Source organism: Myripristis murdjan, chromosome 10 (genome assembly GCF_902150065.1).
Source record: "Myripristis murdjan chromosome 10, fMyrMur1.1, whole genome shotgun sequence".
NCBI lineage: Eukaryota > Metazoa > Chordata > Actinopteri > Holocentriformes > Holocentridae > Myripristis > Myripristis murdjan.
Genome location: NC_043989.1, coordinates 5629113 through 5645166, shown reverse-complemented (window position 1 = coordinate 5645166; position 16054 = coordinate 5629113). Strand labels below are relative to the sequence as shown.

At 43.4% G+C, this 16054-nt stretch overlaps 1 protein-coding gene across 3 annotated transcripts in view; it reads right to left on the bottom strand.

Annotated features, from left to right (window-relative positions):
* Positions 1–7568: 7568 nt before the first annotated feature.
* arhgef37 (Rho guanine nucleotide exchange factor (GEF) 37) overlaps positions 7569–16054 on the bottom strand; it is a 38974-nt gene continuing 30488 nt past the window's right edge. For all 3 annotated transcript variants that reach the window (XM_030062256.1, XM_030062253.1, XM_030062254.1), the window contains 3 exons: positions 14702–14897; positions 13058–13227; positions 7569–8378 (listed from right to left, as the gene is read on the bottom strand). In XM_030062256.1, coding sequence (XP_029918116.1) covers positions 8172–8378; positions 13058–13227; positions 14702–14897 — 573 coding nt within the window. In that variant the 3' untranslated portion in view covers positions 7569–8171. The remainder of the gene's footprint in view (positions 8379–13057; positions 13228–14701; positions 14898–16054) is intronic.

Genomic DNA, 16054 nt, shown 5'->3' with positions numbered 1-16054 from the left:
GGTAAAAATCAGACACACACAGATGATTTCTGTGCAGAGAGGCTCTCAGACGCTGCTGCTCTCTCGTCATATAGAATCTGTTTATGGACTTTAGGTAAACATGAACTCTGACATTAGCAGCCAACTTGGCAGGCGAACCGCATCAATCAGCTTTATATGGGCTTATAAACACCCCAGCACGTCTGAGGCAGCGGGGCCGCACTCCTCCTCGAGGTATGAAACGGTAGAAGATATAGATTTTGGATAGAGATTGCAAATATTTGAGACGTTTTCAATACTTCTCCTCGGCAGTAAACCCATTTTTAACAACAGACCAGCCTGATGACGTTTTGGCTGGTGGAAACTTTGAAATTTATCCATCAAGGTGACAGAAGAAGTTCATTTCAATCCCTGTTGGGAATAAAAGCCTCTTTCTGACATTCATTTGGTTTTCGATGTGGAGATTATAAACCTTTTGTAGTCATATCCGCTCAAAGACTTCCTTGCACAGTTTTGTAAGAATTTATGGGCTATTGATGAAATATTGGACCCGAGAAGTCCAATATTGTAGAGAAAACACTGAGTAAGGCAGGGCAGGAGTAAACAAAACAGCACAGCTCACAGCGATCTGTGACTAGACTGAGAGTTCACTCTTGTGCATTTGCTCAACTGGTCTGAAACGGGTGAAATATTTTTGCAGAATCACTTTTGAGCTCATCAGCTGGCTGCTCATCGCTGTGGCGTTAACGTACGAGCGAGTACAACATGTGGTCTGCAGCAGCAAGGCATTCTGGGTGGACTAGACCAGAGCGGGATCCTTTAAAATATGAAATTATGTCCGCGCTCTCAACTCATATGTTTTGGTTTGTATTGGAGCCAGGGGCGCCGCCAGGAATTTTGGGCCCCATGAAAATATACTCAATGATGGTTTAATAATTTTATATTAGTTTTTACCTATTTTTTGGGGCCCTGTCAGGCAAGGGCCCTTGGAATTGTCCTAACTTTTCCCCCATATACGGCGCCCCTGATTGGAGCTAACAGGAGGTCTGTGTTTCAGGCTGATGCAGTGACGTCGATGGTAAGACCTACTGACATTGATGGTGATGAATGTTTTGACTCTTGGACTTACTTTTGGGATGTGTGCCGTCTTAAACAGAGCTTTGAAAGTCAGAAAATAATGTTAATTATTATGCCCATTCATGTGCATATTGTCAGATGCCACTTAAAACACACTTATTGTGCAATTAGAGTAGGCCAACCACATGATTAGCATTAACAGGCTAGTAAGGTTAATGATACATATTTGCTTTGCTTTGGTTTCTTTCCTAAAATAACTTCATGCTACTCACATGATATTTAACGATACTTAATGAAGAATTTTGTTTTGTAGTATTCACCTCCATCATGAGCTCTGTCGTCATTTTTGCCCGCTTCATCTTGACCTTTCAGGACGGCGTCGTCTGTAATCCCGGGGCTTGATTGTCTTTTGCAATTGTGTGTTTTTTTCTTTTAAATATGTAATTTATGCAAATTCGGTGAACATAAAAACAACCGAGTTGGTGCGAATAACAGGCCCAGAGAGCGTCGCGGCTCCTGCAGGTACAGATAAGTGGCTGAGGCTGCTGTCAGTGTGTTTTCATGCCTCCTGGTGTTAGAACGGAAGCAGTTCTCAGGTTTACCGTGGGCTGATGGCAGAGGGCAAAACAGGAAAAAAACAAAAACAACAACAACAAAAAAAAAACAAGACCTTGGTAACATTATATGACAGGAAGGAGGAAAACACAAAATAAGTGTTTAGGCTTCGGCTCCCGAACCAAATCCATAGTAAGTGGTGATGTGAGGAGGCTGTCAGCGCCGTGCTGGGACTTCAGGGAGGATTTGCTGAGCTCAGTGCTGCTTTTTTTTTTTTTCCTGAGCAAACCTCCTTCACATTGTTGCAGCATTTATAAGAATAAATATATTGTGTACCGACAACAAATTTCAACTTGCCCTTAATAATAATAATAAAAAAAGTGTTTAAAAGACAGTCGTGCACGCTGCTGCATGTCGCTGTGGCCTTGTGCTCCTCAGTTATTCCACTAAACAGTGATGCAGGGAGTGTGTCATTCACTTTTAACGCATTTTTCCAGCTGGTCTGGGATTCAAACAAGCAACCTTTCCAGCTCATCTCCAACAGTGAAGGCACAACGTTCCTTTGACATGCTGCAACGTGCAAACAAACGTAAAATGACAACAACAGGATAATTTTACTTTAAAATTGGATATACATTGGAACACAAACTGTGACTGTGCATGTGTATTTTTTTTTTTTTCTCTTTGAGCATGATGCAAAATACAGCTAGCACGTTTTGTAATGCGAAAACATTCCACTGTTTCTGATTAATAATAATGTTAGGTCTAATAACATAACGACATTATACTAACTGACCTTTCCAGGAAGCGCTCACAAAGGCGTTCTGTCGGCTCGTTGCACAACCTTCACAGAACGCTGGCAGAGAGCCTCTCTCACCTCTGTGCTGAATTGTTGGTTTATTTTTTACATTTTAAAAAAGAAAGAACTTGAATTCTGAGTAAGATGCGGTGGTACAAACCGGACCAAAGCTGAAAAACTGGAAGGACAAACTGAGCTGTGGAAAAAAAAAAAATCATCTTTGGAAACTGTTTTGAGCTGATAAGTGAAAGGTATTCAGATTCTGATTGGACGAAACGATGCAGGTAGCAGCGATAGACGAGTGCAGACGTGTCAACTTTTATTTTGAAGCCGTGTTTTCGATGCTGGTGCAGACTGTAGCATCAACATCTACTGCAGTCCGAGTTTAGCAGCACGTGTTGCTGCACACACACACACACACACAAAGACGACGTGCAGGTTTTCTGTTGAGTTTTTATTGAAGCCACACAGTCAGTTCAATTCAGGAGTGTGAGAGTTCAACACCGTCTTTGGCAACACTTCAAAAACCGTCATGGTTCACTGAATGACTCGCGTCAAATAAGTTACAAAAACACAACAACAACTAAACACAGCTTTAAAAAAAAAAAAAAAAAAAGCAATAAGTTACACCGGAGAGGCTGTGCGGCGCGTAGAAACGAGATCCACAGCAGCTTCAAACATGTTAGACCAGCACATGTCGCTCAAAATCACATGGAAACGCAATCATATCAACAGTATGTACAGGATTATCTCAAAGCTTGGCTGAGCTCGGTTAGGTAAGCACCAATACTGACCAAGGTGAGGATGGAGCTCTGATTCACACACACACACACACTCACACACACACACACACACACACACACACGCACACACAGCTCCAGTTACAGCTTGACACACACAGGCTCTCGCACACACACCTTGCAGCCAAGCCAAGTCTCTTCCTCCCTCTAGTGGTGGAAGAGTGAAAAGCAACACTCCTTCCTTCCTTCCTTCTTTCCCTTGCACACTCCTGTCTCTCTCTCTCTCTCTCTCTCTCTCTCACACACACACACACATGCACACACACACACAGCTCTGTGCGTCCCGTCCTGTCACATTCAGAGCGATGAGGTGAGCCGCAGCTCCAGCTGGGCAGCCGTGGTTCACAGTCTGCGCTTAACGCTCACCGCAGCTGAAACAGCAAAAATTCAGTAGGAAAAACAGTCGACGACATGAAGGACGAGCCGGAGATCTCATCGCGGGCGGCGATGAGGGACACGCCGCCATGTTGGAGGAACCACGGCATCCGGGGTGGGAGGGGAAAGATTGTAAAGTCTGCTCGTTAACAAAAAATGGCAACTAAAATTGCTTCGCGCTGACAGGAAGCTCAAATTCCACAAGAAGTGAAGTGACACGATCATTATTTTGCAGGCTACTTTTTTTTTTTTTTTTTTTGCACTTCCATAGGTCTACTATTTGGCTGCGTCCGGTTTATTAGTGCATTCACTGTCATATCCGGTAATGGCAACATCATGTCTTCAGTCTGCTGGTTTGTCGACAGAATATTAAATCGCAACATCCTGAATCCGGGAAAAAGAGGCAATACAGTTGAAATATTTCTGTGTGTCTGTCTTGCAACACCATGTCAAGACCGGTGTAAGCAACTTAAGGTAACAGCTGTCCAAAAATGCTGAGACCCAAGTCTGCTGGGAGGAGACAGAAAATATAAATAATACAAATATAAAAACCGTATTTTTAGGTCGTGTTTTTAGGCCCCGTCAGCAGGATGTGTCAAAACAAGACTTTGATGAAATCTGATTTTTAATTTGCTGGACAGCTCGGCTGCAGGACGAGGAGAAGCTGTTTGGATTCTGGTGGCAATGTGGATGTCCATCATTAGACCTTTTTTTTTTTTTTTTTTTTTTTGGCTACAACTATGAAGGACGCAGCATATGCACATTCAAAGTGTGTTGGCATAGAGCGGGGAAACTGCTTGAAAAGAGGTTTCTGCACGCTGGGCCCATGCTCCAAAATTCAAAAACATCATATCGGGCGAATGTCGAGTACGCATGCTGAAATATCTGTGATTGATAAATAATTTAGAAACATCGATCCAAGGTGTGGGCATCTCTTTTCAATGTTTTAGGCTGCTGCTGACGAGACTTCAACAATCTTAAAAAAAGGTACATCTGCATGGTGACAAAAGTGATTTATCATTTAAAACTCGTCTCTAGGTGCAACAGCGACTTGATTTGGAGGTTAACCCTCTAATATAGAGGCTTGTTTTAAATCTCCTGCGGTGAAGAGGTTAAAACTCCTCTGGCCCTCGACCGGCGGCACAAACTGAGCCTCTTAATCTAATGGGAGCCAAGTGGATGAAAACACAGGAGCGGCACGTCGCCTTAACAGATGCTGAAGGAAACGTACTGAATAGTGAATTTCAATCAGCTTAAGAGCAGAGAGAGAGAGAGAGAGAGAGAGAGAGAGAGAGAGAGAGAGAGAGAGAGAGAGAGAGAGAGAAACAGGATAACTGTCTACTTTGTCAAACGTCTGATTCGCTGACTCTCCTCCTCCTGCTGCTCCTTTCCCATCCTACTCCCTTCTTCCATTTTTCTTTTATTTATTTCTTCCTCTCTCCCTCCCACTCTGTCGCTTCTCCTCCTCTTCCTCTCGTCTCTCTGACATTTTACATTTACATTACATCGCACACTCCGGGAGGACGAGCTCGGCGCGCGACTGTCAGTCCTGATGCAGCGCCGCGTCTGCCTCCAGGTGAGAGGAAGCAGACTCCACACACACACACACACTCACACTCGCACACACACACTCGCAGAAACACAGTCTATCATTTTCAATTCAAGTGCTCTCCTCTCCTGCTGAGGATCAGGAGATGGGGGAGTGGAGCGTTTTTAAATTCAGGGGGCAGCAGAAGAGACAAATTTCTCTTTCCAGGATCAATACTGTATCACACCGGCTGTATTAACTGTAGAAAGGCCAATATGGATTCTGGGGGTCCGAGGCCAATGTGCCTGCAGCTGGAGGGGGGTGGAGGGGTGTATTTCAAAGTGCTGTTTCCTTGTGTGACTTTTAAACTCTGAGGGAAAATGGAAAAAGCCACAATGAGACAGTCGGAAAGCTGAGACGGTTCAATGGGAAAATTCAAAAACTGCCGTCAGCAGGCGGTGTTTGGCCTTTCTAGTGTGAACACAGTGGCCATCGGTTATTATAGGATTACGGCAGGGTTATTATAGGGCTCCAGTGTGTGTTTTTAAAGTGACAGTTCACCCAAAATAATAAAAAAAAAAAGATATTTTCCCTCTTAACTTCTGTGCAATTTAGGCTCGTCTGTGCGATTTGGCGAGGTTTCCAGTCTGTTTGCCTTCATCCCAACACAACAGAGCTGGATGGGTTTTCATTTATGAAGCTCGAACCATCAAAAACCTACATGTGAGAAACCCAACAGCTACAACTCTTTCCAAAAACAACAAAGTGTTTCATTGCGAACTATTCCTTTGCTGTAACCGCGTATCTATCTGCCCCCTGTGACTATAAACTTAAAGTGAACAGGTAAAGGTTGGCGAGATTCTTTGTTAGGAAATTTCCAAAGAAACTTTTCTCCCCTTAGGGCTGTGAATTACGTCGGGTATCTGTGTCTCATTATTTTTGGGAAGAGCTGTTTTGGCTGTTTCATTTTGTTGCACTGAATGTAATTTTTTGACGGATTGAGCTCCACAAATAAATCAGCTCCATCCAGCTCCATTCGCCTTATTCACCTCAGCGCCGTGTTTGGTTTTACTGAAGTAATGAGGGGGATTAGAGGCAGAAGTACCATAGACTCCAATGTTAAAACGCTGTAAATGTATTGTGTTGGAATCCAGTGGTTATATTCAAAAAATGTGGAAAGGTAGCACATCCCAAATTTCCAAGTCAAGGTGGACAAAATACTCACATTTCACGTGTTTATTTTGGCTCACGTCACATTGAGCTGAAAATTTGGGATGTCCTGCTTTTCACATTTTTTTTGCAATAAAAATACAAGAGCACAAGTCAATGAGATGACAGAGATAACACTATCAAAATCGTGGTTTTCACGCTTTAAAACGAATGGAGGCGAATGGCTGCTCATTCATTCTAAAGCAATAAAACAACAGTGAGAAATCATGACTGAGCCATCGGGAAAAAAAAAATTATATATATATATATAATATAGCTACTGAGATGATTTCCAGCTGTGACGGTGATTAATCCGACTCTTTAAATAGTATTTTAATAGCAGAGGTTTAATATCGGAGTCTATGGCACTTCATGTCTCATCCCCCTCATGATATCACGGCAATAAGGTGACTCACACAGAAACTCTTTGGGTGGACAGACAGCACTACAAGAGAGAGAATATATTATTAATTTGTATTTTGGGTGAATTGCCCCTTTAAGATGAAGGTGGTTTTGGCACTGAAAGCCATAATAAGTGATGATCACATGCTGCTGTTTGATGACTGTGGAGAGGCTCAGGTCTCTGTGTGCAGCAGAGTTTCAGGGGACAGCGTTCGTTACTGCTGAAGCCTTTCAGACAGTAATTACTTCATAAGCCTGCGAAGGAGGGAGCGGGGGGGTGAAAAAGCAGCATCTCTCATCATAGTGACCGTCATTTTTTTTACGGTAATAAGACCAGAGAGCCGTGATGATGACGAGGAGCTGCGGCACAGCACCATCAGCAGCCACAGACCCAGTAAACAAGGCTTTTAGCGGCATTACGGCTTTTACACAACAGTTAGCGATGCATTTACACTGACTGACTCACAGGTTTGCTCCAGAGTAGTGAACATAAATAAGAGGAAAAACAACCACAAACTAGGTCTCTGGTTTTGTATAGAAACAAGTAAATAAACAAGGGTTTAACCTGCCCGTTGTGGAGAAAGTTTTGTAATTGCACTGCAAAAACTCAAAATCTTACCAAGAATATTTGTCTTATTTCAAGTTAAAATGTCTTATTTCTAGTCAAAATATCTCATTATACTTAAAATAAGACATGATCACCTCACTTGTTTCTGAAACAAACAGGTGAGGTGAAAATTTTCTTGTTTCATTGGCAAAATTTGCCAGTGGAACAAGTGAAAATTCTCTTGAAACAAGTGAAAATTGTCTAAAAACAAGTTACTTCTGAAGTGATCGTGTCTTATTTTAAGTGTAATGAGATATTTTGACTAGAAATAAGACGTTTTGACTTGAAATAAGACAAATATTCTTGGTAAGATTTTGAGTTTTTGCAGTGTGTATTTTGAAATGAGTTTTTGTCTTGAAATCTACAATAACCGATGGCCAGTATTTGGGTTAGACTGATAAATCACTTCACTGATATGTCGCGCTGATATTTGGCTTAATCACATGTCTGATTTCATCCACAGCAACATAAAGTTTGTAAAACCTACAATTAGATCTAATTTTCTTTGTACAGTTTTACATTGTTTTAACTGTATAATAGTATTTTTACAAATTACTTTCTGCTCTCGCTTTGCTCTCGCGTAGCGTTTTAGTGTCCAGTGACGTCTACGAGCTGTCACACAGGTTATTCCACTTTGATAAAAATTACTCTGGTAAGAACAACATTTACAAAAAACAAAAGACAAGAGAACAACTGTGAACTCTTGTGAACGTTTCTACAAGAGTCCTGAACGCTGGAAAATGGTAAAAAGCACCTTGGCATAAAATATTAACCGCTTGCACTCCAACACAGAAACACCCCCCCTCCCCCCTCCCTCCTCCCTCCTCCCTGGCGGTGCTGCTAGTAGCCGCTGGGTGGCATGGGGGTCATGGGCACGATGGCCAGGTAGTTGGAGGGCACGTAGCCGCGCTGCCCCCCCCTCGCCTCCACCAGGCTCCACTCCGGGTTCCCTCGCTTGTCGTGCGGCTCCAGGACTCGGACCGGGTCGCCGGCCCGCAGCGAGACCTCGTGGTTTCCTCTCGCCGAGAAGTCGTAGCCCGCAAACACCTGGAGAGGAGACAAAGGTGGGACGTGGAAATTACATTTAGTTTATGATCGTTTTGCCCACAGATCTGCAAACAAAGGTAGAAGTGCACTGCAAAAACTCAAAATCTTACCAAGAATATTTGTCTTATTTCTAGTCAAAATGTCTTATTTCTAGTCAAAATATCTCATTACACTTAAAATAAGACATGATCACCTAAGAAGTAACTTGTTTGTAGACAGTTTTCACTTGTTTCAAGTGAATTTTCACTGGCAAATTTTGCCAATGAAACAAGCAAATTTTCAAGTGAAAATTCACTTGAAACAAGTGAAAATTGTCTAAAAACAAGTTAATGAATGCTGTTGCTGTGCTGACATCTGTACTCATCAGCTGCACCGTCTCCCCGCCCAAAGCCAAATAAGCTCCGCCCACGACCCTCAACGCCACCTCGGACCTCGGTTAGCCCCTGCCTGGCCCACGGGTATGTGGTGGGCCATCAGCACCTGGAAACCGGCTCCGACAGCCCCACCGAGGCACCATGGATGAGTGGAAGTTTGGCGCGGCCGTGGAAAGCCGGCTGATCAGTCCGTCCATCCACACGCACGGACAGACTGCAGACTCCGGTGGACCGTGGTGTCTGTGCAGCAGATGTTAGCCCAGGGCTCTGGGGTGCAAATGTGAATTGTTAACCCAGGGCTAACACAGTCCAGGGTTAATGAATGCATGTTTGAACACAGCATGAGGAAGAAGCCCTGGGCTATTTTTCCCCCCCGAGCTGAGGACAGCCCAGGGCCTCAGCCAGCAGGCCCGACATGGCATTATCATCCTGCCCTCTGCTGTTTCCCACCGCATGAACACCACATCCGTTTGGGCTGAGTTCATTCCTTTTCTCCGCCACACCAGGCAGCGATAATATTCTTTATCCTTCAGTAAAAACTTCGGCAAAGTGAAGGAAAATTCAACAAGATATTGTCTTTCCCGCCTCTGCCGGTGTGTTATCCGGCGTGGTCGGGACGGCGTGTCCAGGTGAAGTAACAGCCGTCAAATAATTGCTGTTTCAGGTTATTTTGAGGTGCGGTGACGCATAGAAGCTGGCATTCAAACCTGGTGCTCCTCATTTACAGTATGCAGCACACACACACACACACACACACACACACACACACACACACACAAATCTGCAAGCCATTGTAACATATCCTAAAAAGGTCAAGTCCACCAGTTTTGTCTTGACAAATCCCATCTCATCACCACCCTAACACACACACACACACACACACACACACAGAGAATGACAGCTTCTTAATGAGCCCTGTTGGGTATTGGTGTGACAGGGTTTAGCCTGCTCCTCCTCACCTCGGCTCCCCTCTCCGCCACGACATTGGCTCTGCCCTAACGATCTAACCAATTAGCATTTAATTAGCATTTTGCTGAGTAGAGACAAGAGGAGAAAAAAAAAAAAAAAAAGCGGTCATGGTTATTGGCTGTAAGGATTGCCTCACATGTGCTGTAGCTTCCGTAGGATTAAGCACAGTGCAGCTAAACAGCGCCGCTTAGTGGTGGAAGGTCGTCATGACAACATGGTCGAGAGAGAGAGAGAGAGAGAGAGAGAGAGAGAGAGAGAGAGAGGTGTGAGTCAAAGATGGAAGAGGCGAGTGACATGGAGGCTAAATGATGGAGGAATCAGGGTGAAGCAAGAGAGAGAGAATGCATGTGTGTGTGTGTGTGTGTGTGTGTGTGTGTGTGTGTGTGTTGTATATGAGCGCAGTCAGGGTCGTGGGTGAAAAATCGCCTCTATAAGGTCACCGGAGCGATCACTCACTTTTACAGGCAGTATGGAGGCATATCTCACACATACATACATACACACACACACACGCCCCAAAGTCTGTCTCCGACTCCGTCACGTGTACACACACACGTGCCGTATCCAACACACACACACACACACACACACAGCTCGCTCATTCTCTTTCTAACACACAAACCATCTGAAATTTACGACCAGTGACACCCCGCTCTCTCTCAGAGTGTCTCTAATCTAAATCAAACACAACGGCTTTCTCTCTCTAACAGCCCCAACACACACACACACACACACACACACACACACACACACACACAGACACTATCACAGCCCGGGGAGCTGCATAAATTAGCTGATGAAATGAGGAGGTTCGACCCTTAACACACTAACCTAGCTTACAAGGTTAAATAGCTAATTATGGAGCCTTCCATTAACACACACTCATACACACACACACACACACACACATGCACGCTATCGCTCTCACACAAACTGAAGGAAGCCTTCTTTCATACACTTCAACACACTGACACACAGGAAGACAGTCTCTCTCTCTCACACACACACACACACACACACACACACACGAGGCCTGCGACTGATTGATGTGTGTGCAGCGGAAATCTGTCACATCGATCACTCATTTGTCGGACACACGGAGAGTCTGCAACTTTTAATCTGGAAAATTAACACACATACTCATGCATGTGCAAACACACACACACACACACACACACACACACACACACATGCAGTTTGCAGCATGATAAAACTCTGAAGTTGCCATCACATTCGTATGTGTAAAAAAAAACAACAAAACCAAATCAGAAGTGCATGATTCATTTGCAACAATAAATAAAAGAGGTGCCTCATGTGTTTCTGCAGTGATGCTTCCTGAATATTGTAGATTGCAGATGATAATTTTATTTATTTTTTTATTTATTTATTTCGATCGGACATTGCACTGTGGCTCTGTTCTTTAGCTTGGGACAGCGTCTTCAGCGCTCGTCACGCCACAGCGGGACGTCCAACGTGACAAGAGGAGAATCGAGGTGGTGTGTTGGTTTGCAGGTCGTGCACAAAAAAAAGTGCACGTGGCTTCATATTTTTCACCCGTTCACAAGTGTTTGCACTTAAACAAACACAAGATACGTGTGATATCATCACCGGAGGCAGAGCAGGCCACATCGGCTCTACTTGCTTGAACTCTACACGCTTTTTTTTTGGTTTTCCATTAGACAAATGTTTCAAAAAGTACCTGCTACTGAAGTGAAAAAAAAAAAAAAAAAAATCATGTAATGGAGCTCACTTCCTCCATGACTTATCTGTGATTTAAGTTCATGTTGATATGTGTGCTGAGAGGAAGGTGCACATTCCTCTCACTCATTTCATCAACATATAAAAGCTATAAGCCTATGATTGGGAAGTGCTTATTTAATTGTGTTTAGTTCTTTTTGATTACCCAGGTTTTCTGTATGGGGACTCTAGTTGCTGACCTGCCTGCCCCTTTAAGAGGGAGTGCTTTTCCCCTCTAAAGTGTATTTGAGAGTGATGCCACCTGAGATAGACAGACAGCTGGCCAGGTATAAAAGGTTGAGGAAACTAGCAGACTGGTCTTTTATCTGTTTCATACTCTGAAATGGAGGGCTCTATGCTGTACTGAAGGCAGCAAAATTTGCCATTTTCCTCATTTTTTTGTCCAAAAGAGACTGGATGAGACTATTTTTGTTCTTTTTTTTTTTTTTTTTTTTGTGGCTGGCCTGAATAAATTATTACATCTTTCAAAATCTACGCCTGCTTGCTGGTCCATCCTTCCCACAAACACTACCTACCATCCTCATGTACAACAGACCACTGATTGGTCAGAGGGAAGTTAAACAGTGAAGCCCGGCTGGTCACTGCTTACAACAAGGAAATACTCACAAGACTTGTGAGACTTGTGTCATAGCACTGTGTCAAAAAAACAAACAAACAAAAAAAAAAACAGCGAATCTCACAGTCACACTGATATTGTTCATGTGAAGCAGCCATTCTGAGTCGGCTCGAGTTGGAACAGGGAGGAAAAACGAGTGAGAAACGAGAAAAAACAAAATACTGAAAAGCGAGTGGAGCCGAAAACCACCGACGGTCTGCCAGATCACGTGGATCCACATCATTAAGAGGACTTCAGTTTTTCTTCATATCTCCTTTGTGAGCTTTTCCCTGGCTTAATATTTTTTTGTTTGTGTCATCTTTGTACAAGAGAGGCTGAAAGAGCGTGACGATGAAATCAGCAAATGACTGAAAAGTCCAGATGGATTAAAAAAAAAAAAAATCAGCAGCATATTTATTTTTTTTTCCCCCACAGATCCTCCCGTTAAGCTCACAAGGCAAAACCTGAAGCCTCTTTCACACACATCTGCAACTCTTCACGCTTCTACTATGTAGGCACACACACACACACACACACACACACACACACACACACACACACACACCATTTTTCCAATTTGACCTGTTTTTTTTTTTTTTTTTTTTTTTTTTTTCAGAAATACTAACAGGACAAAATTACAAACTCTCCCAGTTATGCTGATTGCTTATTTTCATGATGATTAATTTGACTCCAAGATCACAAATCCTGGAGGGACTAATTATAGCGTAACACACATTATTATTGTTAATGTGACAGCTATTTATTGTTCCTGAAAAACCGCCTGCAAACCTTAACTATGAGTAAGCCATGACAAAATGAAAGATTACATTTTCCTCTTGTTGCATCTTTCCTCTAATTTAGTGGCATTTTTAATATGAAAATCTCATCTATTTCATTTCCTGGAAAAACCTTAACGGTAACTTCATGCCGGACCTGTAAGATTATCACACCACCCATTGCCCCCGTATGGATCTGTCAATCACCTGGAAGTAGGCGGGGCTCACGGCCGTCAGCGGCTGGCTCTCGGGGGTGTAGGAGTTTCTTCTGAGCGCGGCTCCGCCCTCCGGCAGGGCCAGGTGGGGCGAAGGGGGCGGGTCCTCTGCCGGCTGGTGATAGCGAATCAGCTTGGAGGCGGGAGCGTAGCCTCTTCTGCCTGGAGACGAGGCACACACACACACACACACACACACACAGAGGAAGCTTGGTGTAAACTGAGGATGTCACATGTAAGGCTGGATTGAGTTTCACATCAGCTTCACTGTGATGGCATCTAACTTCTTAATTAAAGGGCGACGATCTTAATTTGAACCTTTTAACCTTTTATTTAACCAGGCAAGTCAATAAGAACAAATTCTTATTCACAATGGCAGCCCGGCAAAAGGAAAAGCCTCTTTAGGAGAGGAGGCGGGGGCTACAAAAAAAAAAAAAAAAAAAAAAAAATCAATGGTTAACATATCAAATATCCAAATGTTTCCAACACACCCATCACTTCCATGCAGTCACAACAGACATGCATTTGACAGCAAGCATTACATAAAAGGCAAGCGGTCTTGCACACAGAAACATGAGCACACAGAACACTACAATATCTATGATTTCAGAATAAAACATGGCCTCCTGTCCAAACTGCAGAGATGGTTGTAAAACTAAGAAATGAAAACAGAGTCTGCACACTGCACACGCGTTCCTAAGAGACTTTTTCTGTCCTGCACATTTTAGTTATGTTCAACCTCTTGAGATTGCAGAGTGGACTGACTTAAACAGCCACAGCCATAGCTTTTTTTGGTGCTGGGTCAACTGCAATAACAGTATTCAGACACCAGGGGGCTCCCCTGAGCTGCAGTAGAGAAAAGCTCAAAAGGTTTTTCTACACAGGAGTGAGGAGCGACTGTGATTTACAGGCAGTTTGAGAATATCTGCTGCATCTTTCTCGTTCAGTCCTCCTCACTACCTGCTCCTCTTCATAATAACACAGATTTAACAAACTTACAACATTTAATCCGTGGAGCCTTCTGCCGTGCTGATGACAACCACCAGCTCCCCACATAAAACTCATCGGCAATATTTTCATATCAACAAATGTCTGTTTTGCTGCTTGTTTTCATGGACTCAAGGATTTATTTAGTCCCAGTTTCTGGAAGACAATCAAATGAAACGAGGTACATCATCCCACTAACATCAAGAAAATGAAAGCTGATTGGGAAAAATTCTGAATCAAGTCAATTAGTGTTGGATTCATCTCATCGCACTGGAAAGATTTTTACCTTGAATTAAGAAAAAACACAATTTTCACATTTTTAACATTTCTTAATGACATGTAAAGATGAAGATTTTTTGCAGTGATGGCTGCTGAACTCATATCCTGCTCATAAAGCTTTTCCATTTCCTGCTCTAAACACTCTGGGACCTGCAGCTCGTTTCCTGCCGCCTACAGAAACACAAAACTCCAGCAACAACAGAAAATCCAAGTCCCGCCCACACTGTTTGATTGACAGATGTGCAGTTGCAGAAATACCGCAGTGCTGAGCGGTTTTCACCAAAGATGGAGACTATTTAAGATGAAATAAAAAATACAAATAAAAATCAGGGACTTGTCAGCAGTGACCGGGCGGCTCGTTGGCTCTTACCGCCGGCGTCGACCAGCCACCTCCGTCTGTCGCCGCGGCTGTCGGCCTCGCTGATGACGGCGACCAGCTCGCCCCGGGCCAGGCTCAGGTCCAGGTCGCGGCCGCCCGCCACGGCGCCGGTCAGCTGGTAGATCCTGCCTGAGCCGTGTTTCTCTGTCAGCTGCTTCAGACGCCGCTGAGACGATGGACTGGGAGGCTGAGGGCAGAGACAGACACGTGGAGGAAGTTAGAGTAGAACAGGACTGGAAAAAAAATAAAATAAAAGAACCGGATGACATCCAGAGTAGAACCAGGGAGTGAACCGAAAGAAAGAAGAAGAATGAGAAAGTGAACAGAACCCTGTGGAACCAAGTAGAACCAGAGGAGAGTCCTATCAAATGGAAATGAATGGAGGTGGTCAAACTGAATCAATGCAGAGTATCATACAACAGAAGAAAATAAAATAGAATAGAATAGAATAGAATAGAACAGGTCAATGTGTCTCGGTCAGTATCCTCAGACAGCTCAAAATTAACAGCAAACCCAAGAAAAAAAAAAAAAAAACTCACTGAGACGACACGCCTTAGGAAAACAATGTCTGCAAATAATTAAAGTTTGTATAAAGTTTCAATAAGGCCAGACGGGCGGGGCACACACACACACAGACACAAACACACACACACACACACACACACACACACACACACACACACACACACACACACACACACAGAGTGAGACAACTAGACAATTCGACAATTACAGAAAATTATTTTGGTATTTTAGTCGACTTTTCTCAGCTCGTTCTCATAAAATAAACAATTCATTCTGATTTCAGTCTGCAGGACATCTTTTCACAACCATTCTTCATTTATTTACCTTTTACACTTGTTTCTCTAGGTTTGAGGACGTGTTTATGGTCAAAACTCTTTCAAAAGATCTTTCAGATCTTTCAAAGCCCTTTTAAATGAAGCATAGATTACTGACATAATTTAAATCTCAATGAGTCTGTAGAAAAGTGGAAGCAGAAGCACAGTTCTCTCTCGCTCTCTCTGTCTCTGATGCTTCTGCTCAGCTACACGGTGTGAAGGTGTGGATCTGAAACGCTCTGCTGCCTGTGCATCATGATGGACAGATCTCAAACAGAAATAGAAAGGAGACTGAAATAACCAGCAGGTAAAACGAGAATGACCGCCTATAACCACGGCTGTTCCCTCAACACACCGGTCGAGTTGTGACTTCCCATGTCTGTCCAGCCTCAGATAAAAACAGTAGTTAAGAGTTTAAAGGAATTCAATAAAAGGTTAAAGTGTATTTTTGTTATCACTATATTGACACGTATCATTCCAGGGAGAGACAGGCTGTCTTCTCGAG